Source organism: Fundulus heteroclitus, chromosome 11 (genome assembly GCF_011125445.2).
Source record: "Fundulus heteroclitus isolate FHET01 chromosome 11, MU-UCD_Fhet_4.1, whole genome shotgun sequence".
NCBI classification, from domain to species: Eukaryota; Metazoa; Chordata; class Actinopteri; order Cyprinodontiformes; family Fundulidae; genus Fundulus; species Fundulus heteroclitus.
In genome coordinates, this window is record NC_046371.1 from 37463568 (window position 1) to 37476715 (window position 13148).

General features: G+C 39.9%; 1 protein-coding gene across 1 annotated transcript in view; it reads right to left on the bottom strand.

Moving 5' to 3' along the window:
* esama (endothelial cell adhesion molecule a) overlaps positions 1-13148 on the bottom strand; it is a 77002-nt gene that overhangs the window by 4322 nt on the left and 59532 nt on the right. The window contains exons 2-6 of the mRNA XM_012868134.3: positions 9733-9878; positions 4480-4678; positions 4255-4410; positions 1860-1982; positions 1625-1763 (exon numbers count right to left, since the gene is read on the bottom strand). Of these exons, the coding sequence (XP_012723588.2) occupies positions 1625-1763; positions 1860-1982; positions 4255-4410; positions 4480-4678; positions 9733-9878 (763 nt within the window). The remainder of the gene's footprint in view (positions 1-1624; positions 1764-1859; positions 1983-4254; positions 4411-4479; positions 4679-9732; positions 9879-13148) is intronic.

Sequence of the window (13148 nt, forward strand, 5' to 3'; positions counted from 1 at the left end):
CACAGTTCAGTACAAAGACAATGCAAAGTGCTTTACATGATTAAAATATAGGAAAATAAAACAATAAAACATTGGTGTCGTTTGTCTGAAGGGAAATGTTCCAGAAACATTTTGGAAGTTTCAAACCTAAGTCATGTTGCCATTCTGTTTTTAGAGAGAAGAGGCAACTATTTTAACAAGCCCATATTTAATCAACCTTTTTCTAATTGTCCTGTCATTAATATTCCATCCATCTATCTATTTTTTAACACGTCTATCCCTCATGGGAACATGGGGGGTGCTGGTGTCTATCTCCAGCGTTCACCAGGCGAGAGGCAGGGTACACCTGGACAGGTCGCCAGTCTGTCACAGGGCAACACAGAGACAGACAACCATCCACACACACTCACACCTAAGGACAATTTAGAGAAGCCAATTAACCTAACAGTCATGTTTTTGGTCTGTGGAAGGAAGCTGGAGTACCCAGAGAGAACCCACGCATGCACAGGGAGAACGTGCAAACTCCATGCAGAAAGACCCAGGGTTAGGACTCGAACCCAGATCTTGCTGCAGGGCACCAGTGCTACCCACTGCCCACTGTGCAGCCCTGACATTAATATTTAACATGCTAAATGAGGCAGGAGACTGACAAGGAGCTCTTGCTTGTTTTGTGGCAATTTTCCCAAGCATTTCATGACCGGACCTACAGATGAATTTTCTGGAACATTCTTTCCATGGAAGCTTGTCAGATGTTTCATACGTTTCCCGTTTGTGAATAATATCTGTCTCTGTAGACTAGAGTGATGGTCTTAAAATGGTAATAAAAGGGCCTTATAAAATTTCTCACATTGATGGGCAGCAACCGTTGCTACGAGCTACTAAAACTCCTGCTTTTATAAAGCTGGTTTGACTTTGTAATCATCAGTAATGAAAAATGGCTAAATGTGTTTACTTTTGTTTATCTAAATATCCATAGAACCTGGTAAAGACCACATCCTTTTTATTATGTCATGATGAACACTTTGCTACAGGACTTGTTTCCCTGTGGAGAATGGCACACTCCTAGCATCATCACCGGCTCTTTTGCTTTTGTTCTAGGGTTAATTAGGACATTTTGCACAAAAACACAGAACCTGTCTCTTTCCTGACCAGTATGATGGCCAGATGTTCTCATGCTGGTTGGTTTTCTTCAACACATGATCACATATGGACGTCCACAATTCTCTTCCTGATATATCGGCAGATTTCTTTCCCTTTGTCCATGATGTCCCCCAAGGAAGCTGTGTGGTTGAAAAGTAACCCTAAAATACCTCCACAGCTTTGTCTCAATTTAAAGGATGTTGTGAAAAAGCTCCATAAGCTCTGAAATTTCAACAATGAGTAACAAATTATCTAAAAAATGTGTCTCTCATAATTCTGGCAATTAGCAAATAGAAATCCTTCTGCTAATCCTGACTGACATAAAACAGGAAAACATTATTTCTATCTAATGCCAGACAATGAGAAAAAGAGTCTGTCTTTTTATTTAATTGCAATACATTTATAGTATATGTTATATATTAGCTGTATTCCATCAACATTGAAATATTGCTAACATCTTCTTCTATCAGTTAAAACTAAAGTAAATGTTAGCACAGGAACTCACTTGATGTCGTTTGCCATGTCGTCCTCATTTTCTCTCCTCCTCTTGAACATAAACAGAAAGCCGACGCAGACACAGAGGAGAAAGATGAAACCGAGGACTGATCCAACGGTTGCACCAACAATCACTCCAACCTTATTGTCTGAAATCACGACACACAATGGAGACAGTTTGCTTCAGAGATTTTAAAGTTTAAGTAGAGCGTGAGATATTTCTGGGTTTTCTCTGTGCTTCATACTGTTGATGATGTCCAGGCTGATGGAGCAGTTTTCGCTTCCAGCTGAGTTGCTAGCTGTGCAGATGTACTTCCCGGACATGTTGCTGCTCAGGTTGTTTAGTTTCAGAATCCCGGTGTTCTCGTCTGAAACCACAGGGGGAACACAACAAAATCTCAGAGAACTAAACAACTTTCCCTGCTGTCAAGTTACCACAAAATCGGTGGTGTGGTAAACTCGCCCATATTCCCTGTTATTCACAAATTAATAGATATTAATACATTATTAAATGTATTAAGTAAAACAGATAACATGAACGCTCTGTAATTGTATGATTGTACTGATTTTCTCTTTATCAAAGGCTCAAGCACTATGTACCGAATGAATGAAATAAAGTAAGAATGATTGTTTTTAATAAAGTAGATGTGTTAGACAGGCTGAAAAGGAGAAGTATGTTTTGGGTGTTTTCAGTGAGAGGCTATGAAGTAATTTTGGAGTTTCACAGTAAATGCTTTAAAGTTCATACCTTTGGGTTAAAGTTAATTAGTTTTATCTAATTGATAAGATAGAAAACACAATTAAAGAGAATTGATAAAAAAAAATAAAAGGCACACAATCGGCACAGGTCTTTCCAACTTCCCTGTGGAACCACTAAGTTGTCAGGCATAGACAGATGCCACTGATTTTCATTATCTTTATGTTCTTGTTTGCAGTTTGCTTGTCTGTTCAAGCATCAGACTGACACTGTCTTGGGCAACATTTTTATTTTAACATCTCAGATGGATATTTGAGACGGAAGAGTTTGATGGGGACATCCCTAAAAAGTAGAGACCACCTGAGAAATGTGCTGATGATTTTTCAGCTGATCATCGGCATTCCCTCTCCCCAGCTACTTAGGCCAGCTCCTCCGAGGGAACACCAAGGTGTTCCCAGGCCAGCCGAGAAATGTTGTGTTGATGCATGTTGTTCTCCAGTGTGTTTAAAACTGGGAGTACCAAAGGGGGTGCGCGGCACAGATCTTATTTCAAAGATTCTGTTGGCAAAATAATTTTTTAATTGAAGTTGAATTATGCACAGTGGCGCAGTGGGTAGCGCTGTTGCCTACCTCCCACAGTCCAAAAACATGACTGTTATGGTAATTGGCCTCTCTAAATTCTCCGTAGGTGTGAGTGTGTGTGTGGATGGTTGTTTGTCCTGTCTGTCTCTGTGCCGCCCTGCGACAGACTGGCGACCTGTCCAGGGTGAACCCCGCCTCTCGCCCAGTGAACGCTGGAGATAGGCACCAGCAACACCCGCGACCCCATGAGGGATTACGCGGGTCAGAAAATGGAAGGATGGAAGTTGAATTATTTTTGTCAGGGTTTAATTTTTATCTAGCCTTTTTACTGTTAGTTTTCAGTTCCTCCTCCTCCTCTCACTTAGCTTACCCGCCACTCCCTCTGCAGTCAGTCACACCTGTTGGTCATTAATCAGTCAGAACTCACTCCACCTCCCAGCCTCCCTACATAAACCTCCCTTAGTCTTCACTTCCCTGCCGGTCCGTCATCAGACTCCACTCACTCCTCGCCTGTCTACCTGGTTTGCTCCTGTTGGAATCCTGCCACCTCTGAGTCTCAAGTTAAGCCTCTACCTGCTCCTGATTATTCTGCTACCTCAAGCCTCTGCCTATTGTTGGATTCACCTGCCTCATCTGTGCTGCTAGCCGCTGGGTTCCTGCCTCCTCTGTTCTCCAGCGGTCCTGCCTTTAAGAACTCTCTCTGGTCCGTCAGCTCCTGCTCACATCTACACCCTTTCCAGTCCAGTCCTGCCTCTCTGGTCTCATCTGTCTCTACTCATCTTCCTTTCAAAAAACTCAGTTTTAGCTCTGTGTGTGTGGTGTAATTTCTGGGTTCATCCAGGAAAAATCATGACAATTTTGTTAATAAATTCTTGTATTTAGAGAAGTGTATTGTGTACATGTGTGGAGCATGTTTAAGATTGCCAGTGCACAAATACACAGTTTTATCTATTGTTCTATAAGGCCCCACCTCTCCAGGCTGGTGGTCATAAAAACAATATCTAAGAGCTGTTTGGCTGTTATTTCCTGATAATCAGGTGTTGCGCAGACTTTGTAATCTCAATTACAAAAATACTAGCTTTGCTAATACTTTTGGATTTATTATTTTTGTGTACTTTTATATAATCTGCTTTAACAGTCACTTTTTCAGTTGACGAATACACGCTAAATAAAATTTTCAATTTGAAAAAAGTTCTACCATGATTCCCCACTGTCTCATTATTTTGCATCACAGGAAAATGGCCTTTAAGTGGTGATGTGTAGCCTTTTTTACCCACCGTACCTGCAGAATCAGGTAATTAAATGAGTTACATGTGAAAATGAAATGTAAACAGCTTTGGTTTCATTGATGGTGTACTCACTGGCCATAGGTGCAAAAAAGACCTCAGAGGTTGGACTTGTTCTCCTCCACTTATATAACGGAATAGGTTTCCCAGCACTAGACGTGCACGTCAGAGTCACATTTCCCTTCAGGACTGGCTTCCCAGACAGAGAGCACGTGGGAACAGCAGGGGGGACTGAGGAAAAACAGAAGTTGTCAGATCATTCATACTTTCCTATTTCGACAAGAAGTAGTTTTTCCTCACCCTTCACATCCAGTGTGATCTGAGCAACCTTAGTATTAACAGCAGGAATGAGGACCTGACACACATAGGTGCCGGAGTCCGACTCCCTGGTGTTGTTAATATACACAGACAAGTCATTTGAAGGCATGTCAGACAGGAACCCAACGCGACCCTTAAAGTTGCTGCCCTGACTGAAGGAGCCTTTGTTGTAGCTGATGACCTGTACGGGATGACAGAAACAAACACACAGAACTTCATATTATACATGAGAAGGAGAAGGAGTAGGACAGCTGAAAACACACAGTTTAAAAACAGGTCTATCCACAACTGTCCAAGAAAGCAGTCTAACTAACCTGCTTGCTAATGTGGGGTCAGAAGACTTAGAGATGTGCATAATCCCAACATTTCTGGCTTGGAAAATTGAAAATGTTTGTGATTTCTTATAATCTTGTTACAGTTACAAGAATTCAAATTGTTTGTGTTGATAAAGGCTTCTGATTGGATTTATTAGTTCTCCAAAATGCTGACTACCCAGGGTCCAGACCAGGACCCTGGGTAGTCAGCACCATAGCCTAACACAGAACCATAGCCTAACACACCTCTCTTCAGCTTCTGTACTGTTAACCACCCATTTACCCATTGAGACAGTGTCTTTCCCATGGCCAAAACTGAACAAATTAAAAACTGATCTAAAAGTAGGAAATAATAAAAATCTCGTAACAATCAATACGACTCAACTTGAACCAAAAAATAAAACAATTAAATGTGGTTTAATAAATAAAATCTCTCTCCTTCAAAATACTCAGGTAGTTAATTAATTGATTTCTGATAATCAGATTGATTTGTTTTGTCTCACAGAAACCTGGCTACAAGAGGACTATATTAGTATAAATGAGTCAACTCCCTCTACTTAAATTTCCACATTCCCAAAAATACGGGAAGAGGAGGAGGAGTAGCAACCATCTTTCAGTCTGATTTATTAATTTGTTTCAGGCCAATTAATAACTACAGTTCTTTTGAACATTTAACCCTCAGTTTCCCTCATCCAAACTGCAAAGCAATAAAACCTCTTCTGTTTGTTGTTTTGTATCGTCCACCAGGCCCTTACTCTCAGTTTTTAGATAATTTTCAGACTTCTTATCTGATTTAGTGTTAAACACTGACAAGGTTATTATAGTGGGGGCTTTTAAAATTCATGTTGACACAGAATGTGATAACCTTAATGGAGTCTTTAAAACTATCCTAGATTCAATAGGTTTTGCTCAAAATGTGCATAAACCGACGCATTCTTGCCTTCATACTTTGGACCTTGTGCTGACATATGCCATTGATTGTAAAGAATGATCAGTATTTCCTTACAACCCTGTCCTATCTGACCGGTTTTAATAACCTATTGGTTCAATTTAACTGAGTTTTCCACGCCCAAAAGAAGGTTTCATTACAGTAGACCTTTATCAGATAATGCTGTATCAAAACTTTAAAGAGTCTGTCCCCTTTTTAATATCCTCAGTATCACAGATATGGCAGAAATGTTGTTTCTTCCCATTCACAAATTTATGTTTTTGTTAACTGTGTCACTTCCTCATTGCATTGTGCATTAGACAATGCAGCCCCTTGAAAAAGAAGGTGAATATTCACAAGAAGCTGGCTCCCTGGTTTAATTCAGAGCTGAGTTCCTTGAAGCACAATGTTAGGAAATTGGAGAGAAAATGGCGCTCTACACACCAAGAGGAATCCTACCTAATCTGGAGGGACAGTCTATTGTTGTATAACAAGACCCTTCACAAAGTTAGAGCAGCATATTTTTCATCATTAATTGAGGAGAATAAAAATAATCCTAGATTTCTCTTCAGTACCGTTGCCAAACTTAAACAGTCATAGCTCCGTTGATCCATCCATTCCCTTAGCTCTTAGCAGTAATGATTTTAAGGGATTCTTCATAAATAAAATTGATTCCAATAAAAATAAAATAATTGGCATCCTCTCAAACATGATTACCTCATCCTCAGTAAGTGAGGCAGCGTTGGAGGAATCTTTAGAACCTGCACAGTGTCTGAACTGTTTAGAAGCAGTAGAGCTTTTTGAGCTATCTAAAATTTTAGCTTCATCTAAACCTTCTACCTGTATGTTAGACCCAATCCCAACCAAGTTGTTTAAGGAGGTAATTCCTTTGATCAGTGGCACTATTTTAGACATGATTAATCTTTTTCTCATTAAATGGATATGTAACACAGGCTTTTAAAGTAGTATTAAACCTTTACTTAAGAAACCATCTCTTGATCAAGATGAGTTAGTAAATTATAGACCTATATCTAATCTTTTCTTATCTAAAATTATTGAGAAAGTAGTTGCTAATCAACTTTGTGAACATTTACAAAGTAATGACCTACTTGAAGAGTTTCAGTCAGGCTTCAGAGCTCATCATAGCACTGAAGCAGCTCTGGTGAAGGTCACTAATGATATTCTCATGGCCTCAGATAATGGACTTGTGTCTGTACTTGTCCTGTTAGATCTCAGTGCTGCATTTGATACAGTTGATCACAATATTTTCCTACAAAGACTTGGGCATACTGTAGGGACTAAGGGGGAAGCATTAGGCTGGTTTAAATCTTATCTGTCTGACAGATTCCAATTTGTTCATGTTAATAATAAATCTTCCTCAAACTCTAGGGTCACCTGTGGAGTACACAGGGTTCAGTCCTTAGACCGATTCTATTTACTATATATATGCTTCCGATTGGCAAAATTATCAGACAGCATGGGATTAATTTCCACTGTTATGCTGATGATACATTCAGCTATATTTATCCATAAATCCTGATGAATCCAATCAGTTATTTCGACTACAGTCATGTCTTGATGACATCAAAAGCTGGATGACTTTAAATTTCCTGCACTTAAATTCTGACAAGAAAGAAGTTGTAATCAAAATGCAGTTCAAAGTCTTCAGCTGATCCAAAATGCTGCAGCAAGAGTTCTGATGAAAATCAACAAGAGGGATCATATTTCTCCTATTTTAGCTTCCCTTCATTGGCTTCCTGTTAAATCAAGAATAGAATTTAAAATTCTTCTTCTAACGTATAAAGCCCTTAATAATCAAGCTCCATCATATATCAGAGCTCTGATTACCCCGTATGTTCCTAACAGAGCACTTCGCTCTCAGACTGCAGGTCTGCTGGTGGTTCCTAGAGTCTCTAAAAGTAGAATGGGAGGCAGATCCTTTAGCTATCAGGCTCCTCTCCTGTGGAACCAACTCCCAGTTTTGGTCCGTGAGGCAGACACCCTGTCTACTTTTAAGACTAATCTTAAAACTTTCCTCTTTGTCAAAGCTTCTAGTCAGAGTGGCTCATGTTACCCTGAACTACCTCTATAGTTATGCTGCTATAGGCTTAGGCTGCTGGAGGACATCAGGGCCTATTTTTCTCACTCTGCGGATTTCTACTGTTCTCCAGTTTTGCATTGCATTGCATTGAAATGACTGTTGTCATTTCAGTTAACTTTTTGTTCTCTCTTTTTTCTTCATAGTAGGTACTCCTGGTCTGACGTTCTGTTAACTGTGACATTATCCAGAGAAGACAGATCACCCGCTATTACCATCTAATGTAGAACCGACTGCTGGATCAATGTGTGCTTCTGTGCTTTTTTGTCTCTCTTGTTGTGTCTCTGCTCTGTCTTCTGTAACCCCAGTCGGTCGAGGCAGATGACCATTCATACTGAGCCCAGTTCTGCTGCAGGTTTTTCCTTCCAGTTAAAGGGGGGTTTTTCTTTCCACTGTCGCTTCATGCTTGCTCAGTATGAGGGATTGCTGCAAAGCCATGTACAATGCAGACAACTCTCCCTGTGGCTCTACGCTTCTCTAGGAGTGAAAGCTGCTTGTCGGGACTTTGAAGCAATCAACTGGTTTCCTTATATAGGAAGTTTTTGACCAATCTGTATAATCTGATTCAATTTAACTTTGTAAAGTGCCTCGGGATGACATGTTTAATGAATTGGCGCTATACAAATACAATTTTATTGAATTGAATTGGTTTCAGGCATATCTGAGCTGCAGCTTTAGTTTGAGCTCCATATTGCAGCCTAGAACATAGGAGTATGCATTGCACCTTGAGAGAGCAGTCTGCCTCAAGGTGCAAACAACTGGCTCCGCCCCGGTTTCTCTTGATTGAAAAATGTTATTATGAGATAAATAAACCACTGGGAAAAACACCATCATGACCTAAAAGATGACGTTGGGAATAGGATGCTTTGGAAAAACTGCTGGAATTAAATACAAAAGCCATTACAATAGTTTTCTATTATTATGGGGGGGGGGGGGGGGTCATGTATTATAATAACAAGCACATTTTTAAAGGAGAATCAAAATTATTTTTATAATAATGACCTTTTATAAACATTTAACTGGTTCACAATTTTTGCCACATTATATATCCATCTATTATTTATTAATGTAGATAGCTATTTCATAATGATGTATTTAATTAGATCATTTTTAGCATTGTGGAGTTAAATACTAATTAGACTTGGATGTGGCTGGTAAAACCATTCAGTTATTGATTTATCTGGAAGGAAAATGTTTTTGATCATCTCAAACATTTAAGTTTGCCAAATCTATAACGAGGGAAACTTCCTAAAGGCACTGTAAGTGACAGCAAACGGAAACTTGTCATGTTACACACAGTATGCTTTAGGCAGCATGATGATAGATTTCTTCATATTTACTGAGTGACAGTATCCTGTAGTTACAGTTCTACAAACGTTCTATGAGCTGCATGATGGAGCTAATGTATGACTGCTTTTGATTGCAACGTGCTTAAAAGTGTACCAGCGAAGGTGCTACTTTCAGAGCTGTCAGACTTTGTTCTTATCATCTGTGTTTGGCTCCAAATAAGAGCGGAGCAGAGTGGATGGCTGTTCAGAAACACAGAAACCTAACTTTGAATCAGCCTGCCCAGATCTCCTACCTCCATCTGCACACCTCATTAATCCATGCTCAGCAGTCCCAAAAACCTAAACACAGTTGTAATCAGGCCTGGGCTGAGGGAAGAAACAGTGCGACTTGGCCAATTATCTAAGTCTTTCAGCTTAATTTAGTGTTTTACCACAACTGTAAAAAATCTGGCTGCATGAAGCTCTTCCAAATAGAAAACCTTTCATAGATTTATGGCCACGGGAACAGAAACAGAAACACTTTCCTTCAGGAGTAAGATTTTATAGCTGAATAGAGATGAACATCAATATTTACAGAAATTATTACACATTCATCTGCCTTCCTACCTCTTGGAACTCCTCTGCCTTAAAGTTCCAGATGACAGTGCTGGTGGTCAAGTCAGTGTTTGGTCTGTACGTGGCTCTTAGCTCCACCAGATTTCCTTGGACCACATCCATACTGGTTACAGGAACCTGAATTTGAGCCCATATGCCTAGGTAAAAGAAGCAAATGTGAGAGGCATGAGTAGAATTTCCTCATTAGGTCTTTGTCATAGATATATCTGACAGTAGTTTTGAACTTTTCTGAAGTTCAATTCATTTCTATTCAGTTTTATTTATATAGCACCAATTGGCAACAGCTGTCATCTCAAGACACGTTAGTAAGTCAAATTCAATCAAATCATACAGACTGGTCAAAAGGTTTCCCATCTAAGGAAACGCAGCAGATTGCATTGAGTCTTGACAAACAGCATTCACTCTTCCTGAAAGAGCGTAGAGCCACAGTGGACAGTCGTCTGCATTGTTGATGGCTTTGCAGCAATCCCTCATACTGAGCATGCATGAAGCGACAGTGGAAAGGAAAACTCCCCTATAACAGTAAGGAAAACCTCCAGCAGAACCAGAACCAGGCTCAGCGTGAACGCTCATCTGCCTCCACCCACTGGGGCTTAGAGAAGACAGAGCAGAGACACAGAAAGCACAGAAGCTCACATTCACTCAGGAGTACTTTCTATGTTAGAGGGTAATGGCAGATGATCTGTGGATGGTGTCACAACTAACAGACCAGGTGTACCTACTTATGAAGAAAGAAATGACAGAGAAAACAATAAGTTAAAAGCTGAAATAACAACAAGCAATGAAATTGGAGAACAGTAGAAATCAGCAGAGTGAGAGAAATAGACCCTGATGTCCTCCAGCAGCCTAAGCCTATAGCAGCATAACTATAGAGGTAGCTCAGAGTAACATGAGCCAGTCTGACTATAAGCTTTGTCAAAGAGGAAAGTTTTAAGATTAATCTTAAAAGTAGACGGGGTGTCTGCCTCACGGACCAAAACTGGGAGTTGGTTCCACAGGAGAGGAGCCTGATAGCTAAAGGATCTGCCTCCCATTCTACTTTTAGAGACTCTAGGAACCACCAGCAGACCTGCGGTCTGAGAGCGAAGTGCTCTGTTAGGAACATACGGGGTAATCAGAGCTCTGATATATGATGGAGCTTGATTATTAAGGGCTTTATACGTTAGAAGAAGAATTTTAAATTCTATTCTTGATTTAACAGGAAGCCAATGAAGGGAAGCTAAAAAAGGAGAAATATGATCCCTCTTGTTGATTTTAATCAGAACTCTTGCTGCAGCATTTTGGATCAGCTGAAGACTTTGAACTGCATTTTGTGGACTTCCTGATAGTAAAGAATTACAATAGTCCAGCCTTGAAGTAACAAATACATGGACTAGTTTTTCAGCATCACTCCTGGACAGAATGTTTCTAATTCTGCTGATATTCCTGAGGTGAAAAAAAGGAAACTCTGGAAACCTGTTTAATATGGGATTTAAATGACATGTCTTGGTAAAAAACTAACACCAAGATTTTTAACTTTATTACCAGAGGCCAAGTTAATGCCATCCAGATTAAATGATTAACAAGTTTATTTTTTAAGGACAGCACATACAGACAATATAGAGGACACGTTTTTTTTATTTCATCAGTTCTAAAGTTAATGACAGCAGTTAATAAGACTTAAACAGTTAAAAGTGTAACAGGTGACCTTAATGGGTGGGATATGATATGCAGAGAATGGGAAAACATGTCAGTCAAAGCAGGACAGAATCAGCTGAGTGAATGAGATGGAGATAGCTGCCCACATTTACATGGTAAGTCCATGATCTCGTCCAACATAGCTTTAATCCTCAGCCAGGGCTGGTATGTTGTAAATGATGGCAACTTCCACGGTAAAGCTGTGTGTCTGGGAAATGTTGAGTAAGACATTTGCTGATCAGTATCTAGCCAAAGGCTGCTTTACAGTTGTTGTTCTTAATATTGAAATAAATGCTCAACCCTTCAGTCAAGAAGTCAAATAAATTAAATTTGTTGTTGATTAGTGGACATTTATACGTTTTCTTTACAAATGCCAAGAAAACTGGATATTTATGTTTTCTCCATGTTAGTGTTTTTAGTTGGACTTTGGGAGAAGAGAACCCAAACAGCAAACTCCATGCAGACAGTTCCTTGTTAGGGAATCAAACCTAGGACCTTCTTGTTGCTTTTGCTTCCACAAGCTTCCCTCTGTTGTTTGCTGGAACAGAACTAGTGTAACTGAGGCAAGTATGTAGACTGCCTTGCTCTCACACACCGTTTTAGCCCTGCCAATTTATCAAGTTAGAAAACATCCATACTTCAGGATTAAAAGGCTCAGTAGCAGTGAAAACCTGCATCTAATCAAGGACACTTTGCTTTATGTTTTTATTTAAATAAAAAAACATCAGGTTGTGATAGACTGGTGACCTGTTCAGGATGTACCCCGCCTCTCACCCATTGACAGCTGGAGATAAACACCAGCACCCCTCACAAACCCAGCAGGGATAGACGTGTTAGAAAATGGATGGATGAGAAAAACATCAGGATGAGATATAAGATATTACTCTTTATTAATTAATGTAATCTAAAGCTATGCCAACACTGTTAAGCAAGCATGAACTGTGGGTGTGAGAGATAAAGAGCAATGACGAAAAAAGTCAGAGGTCATTTATGTGCTGAAATGTAGTGTACATCTACAGCCAGATGGGGGCAGCAGAGTGCCAAAGCTCATATTAGAAAAACTCACCAAGACAACACAAATGTCTATTACTGGCTACACAGAGGCAGTGTCATATCTGCCTGAGAACTGTTCAGATTGATTCAGGAAGAAAATGACTGACTGTGTTACAGACAGACTGTTGCTGCCCAGCAGCTGACTCTACTGTGTGTTTGGAGCAACCAAAGGGTTTCTCTGCCTTCTAAGTCGTAGGAGAATTAAAGGCAGCCCTCTTTCACTTCACTGGTCCTTCCTGCAGCCATGGTGAGAAAACACACAGGAGAACAAACAGTGGATCACATTCTTCTTTGATCTGACTCTTTTCATTGAGCATCACTTTTCAGCATTTTTAGTCCCCAACACCAAACAAACAGAATCTTGCCTCTTGAGGAGACATCCTACTACAATGTTCCCACGAACAAATCCTACTGTGAAAAATCACAACCTGAGCTATTCTGGAATACTCAAGCTCCTGCCATCTCTATGAATGTAGAAACACGGCAGCTGGACAATAAAAAGTAATGATGGGATCCCTGAGCATGTGACTGCCATGTAAACATTTAATGTTAGAAAACATAGACACACTGTCATTAACAAAACTCTCTCCATGTAGAGGATATGATGAAATCAAACGTAACTATAATGTTCAGTTACAAAGTGTTTCCCAGTGAGAGCCTGAGCTTCTCTTTTTACA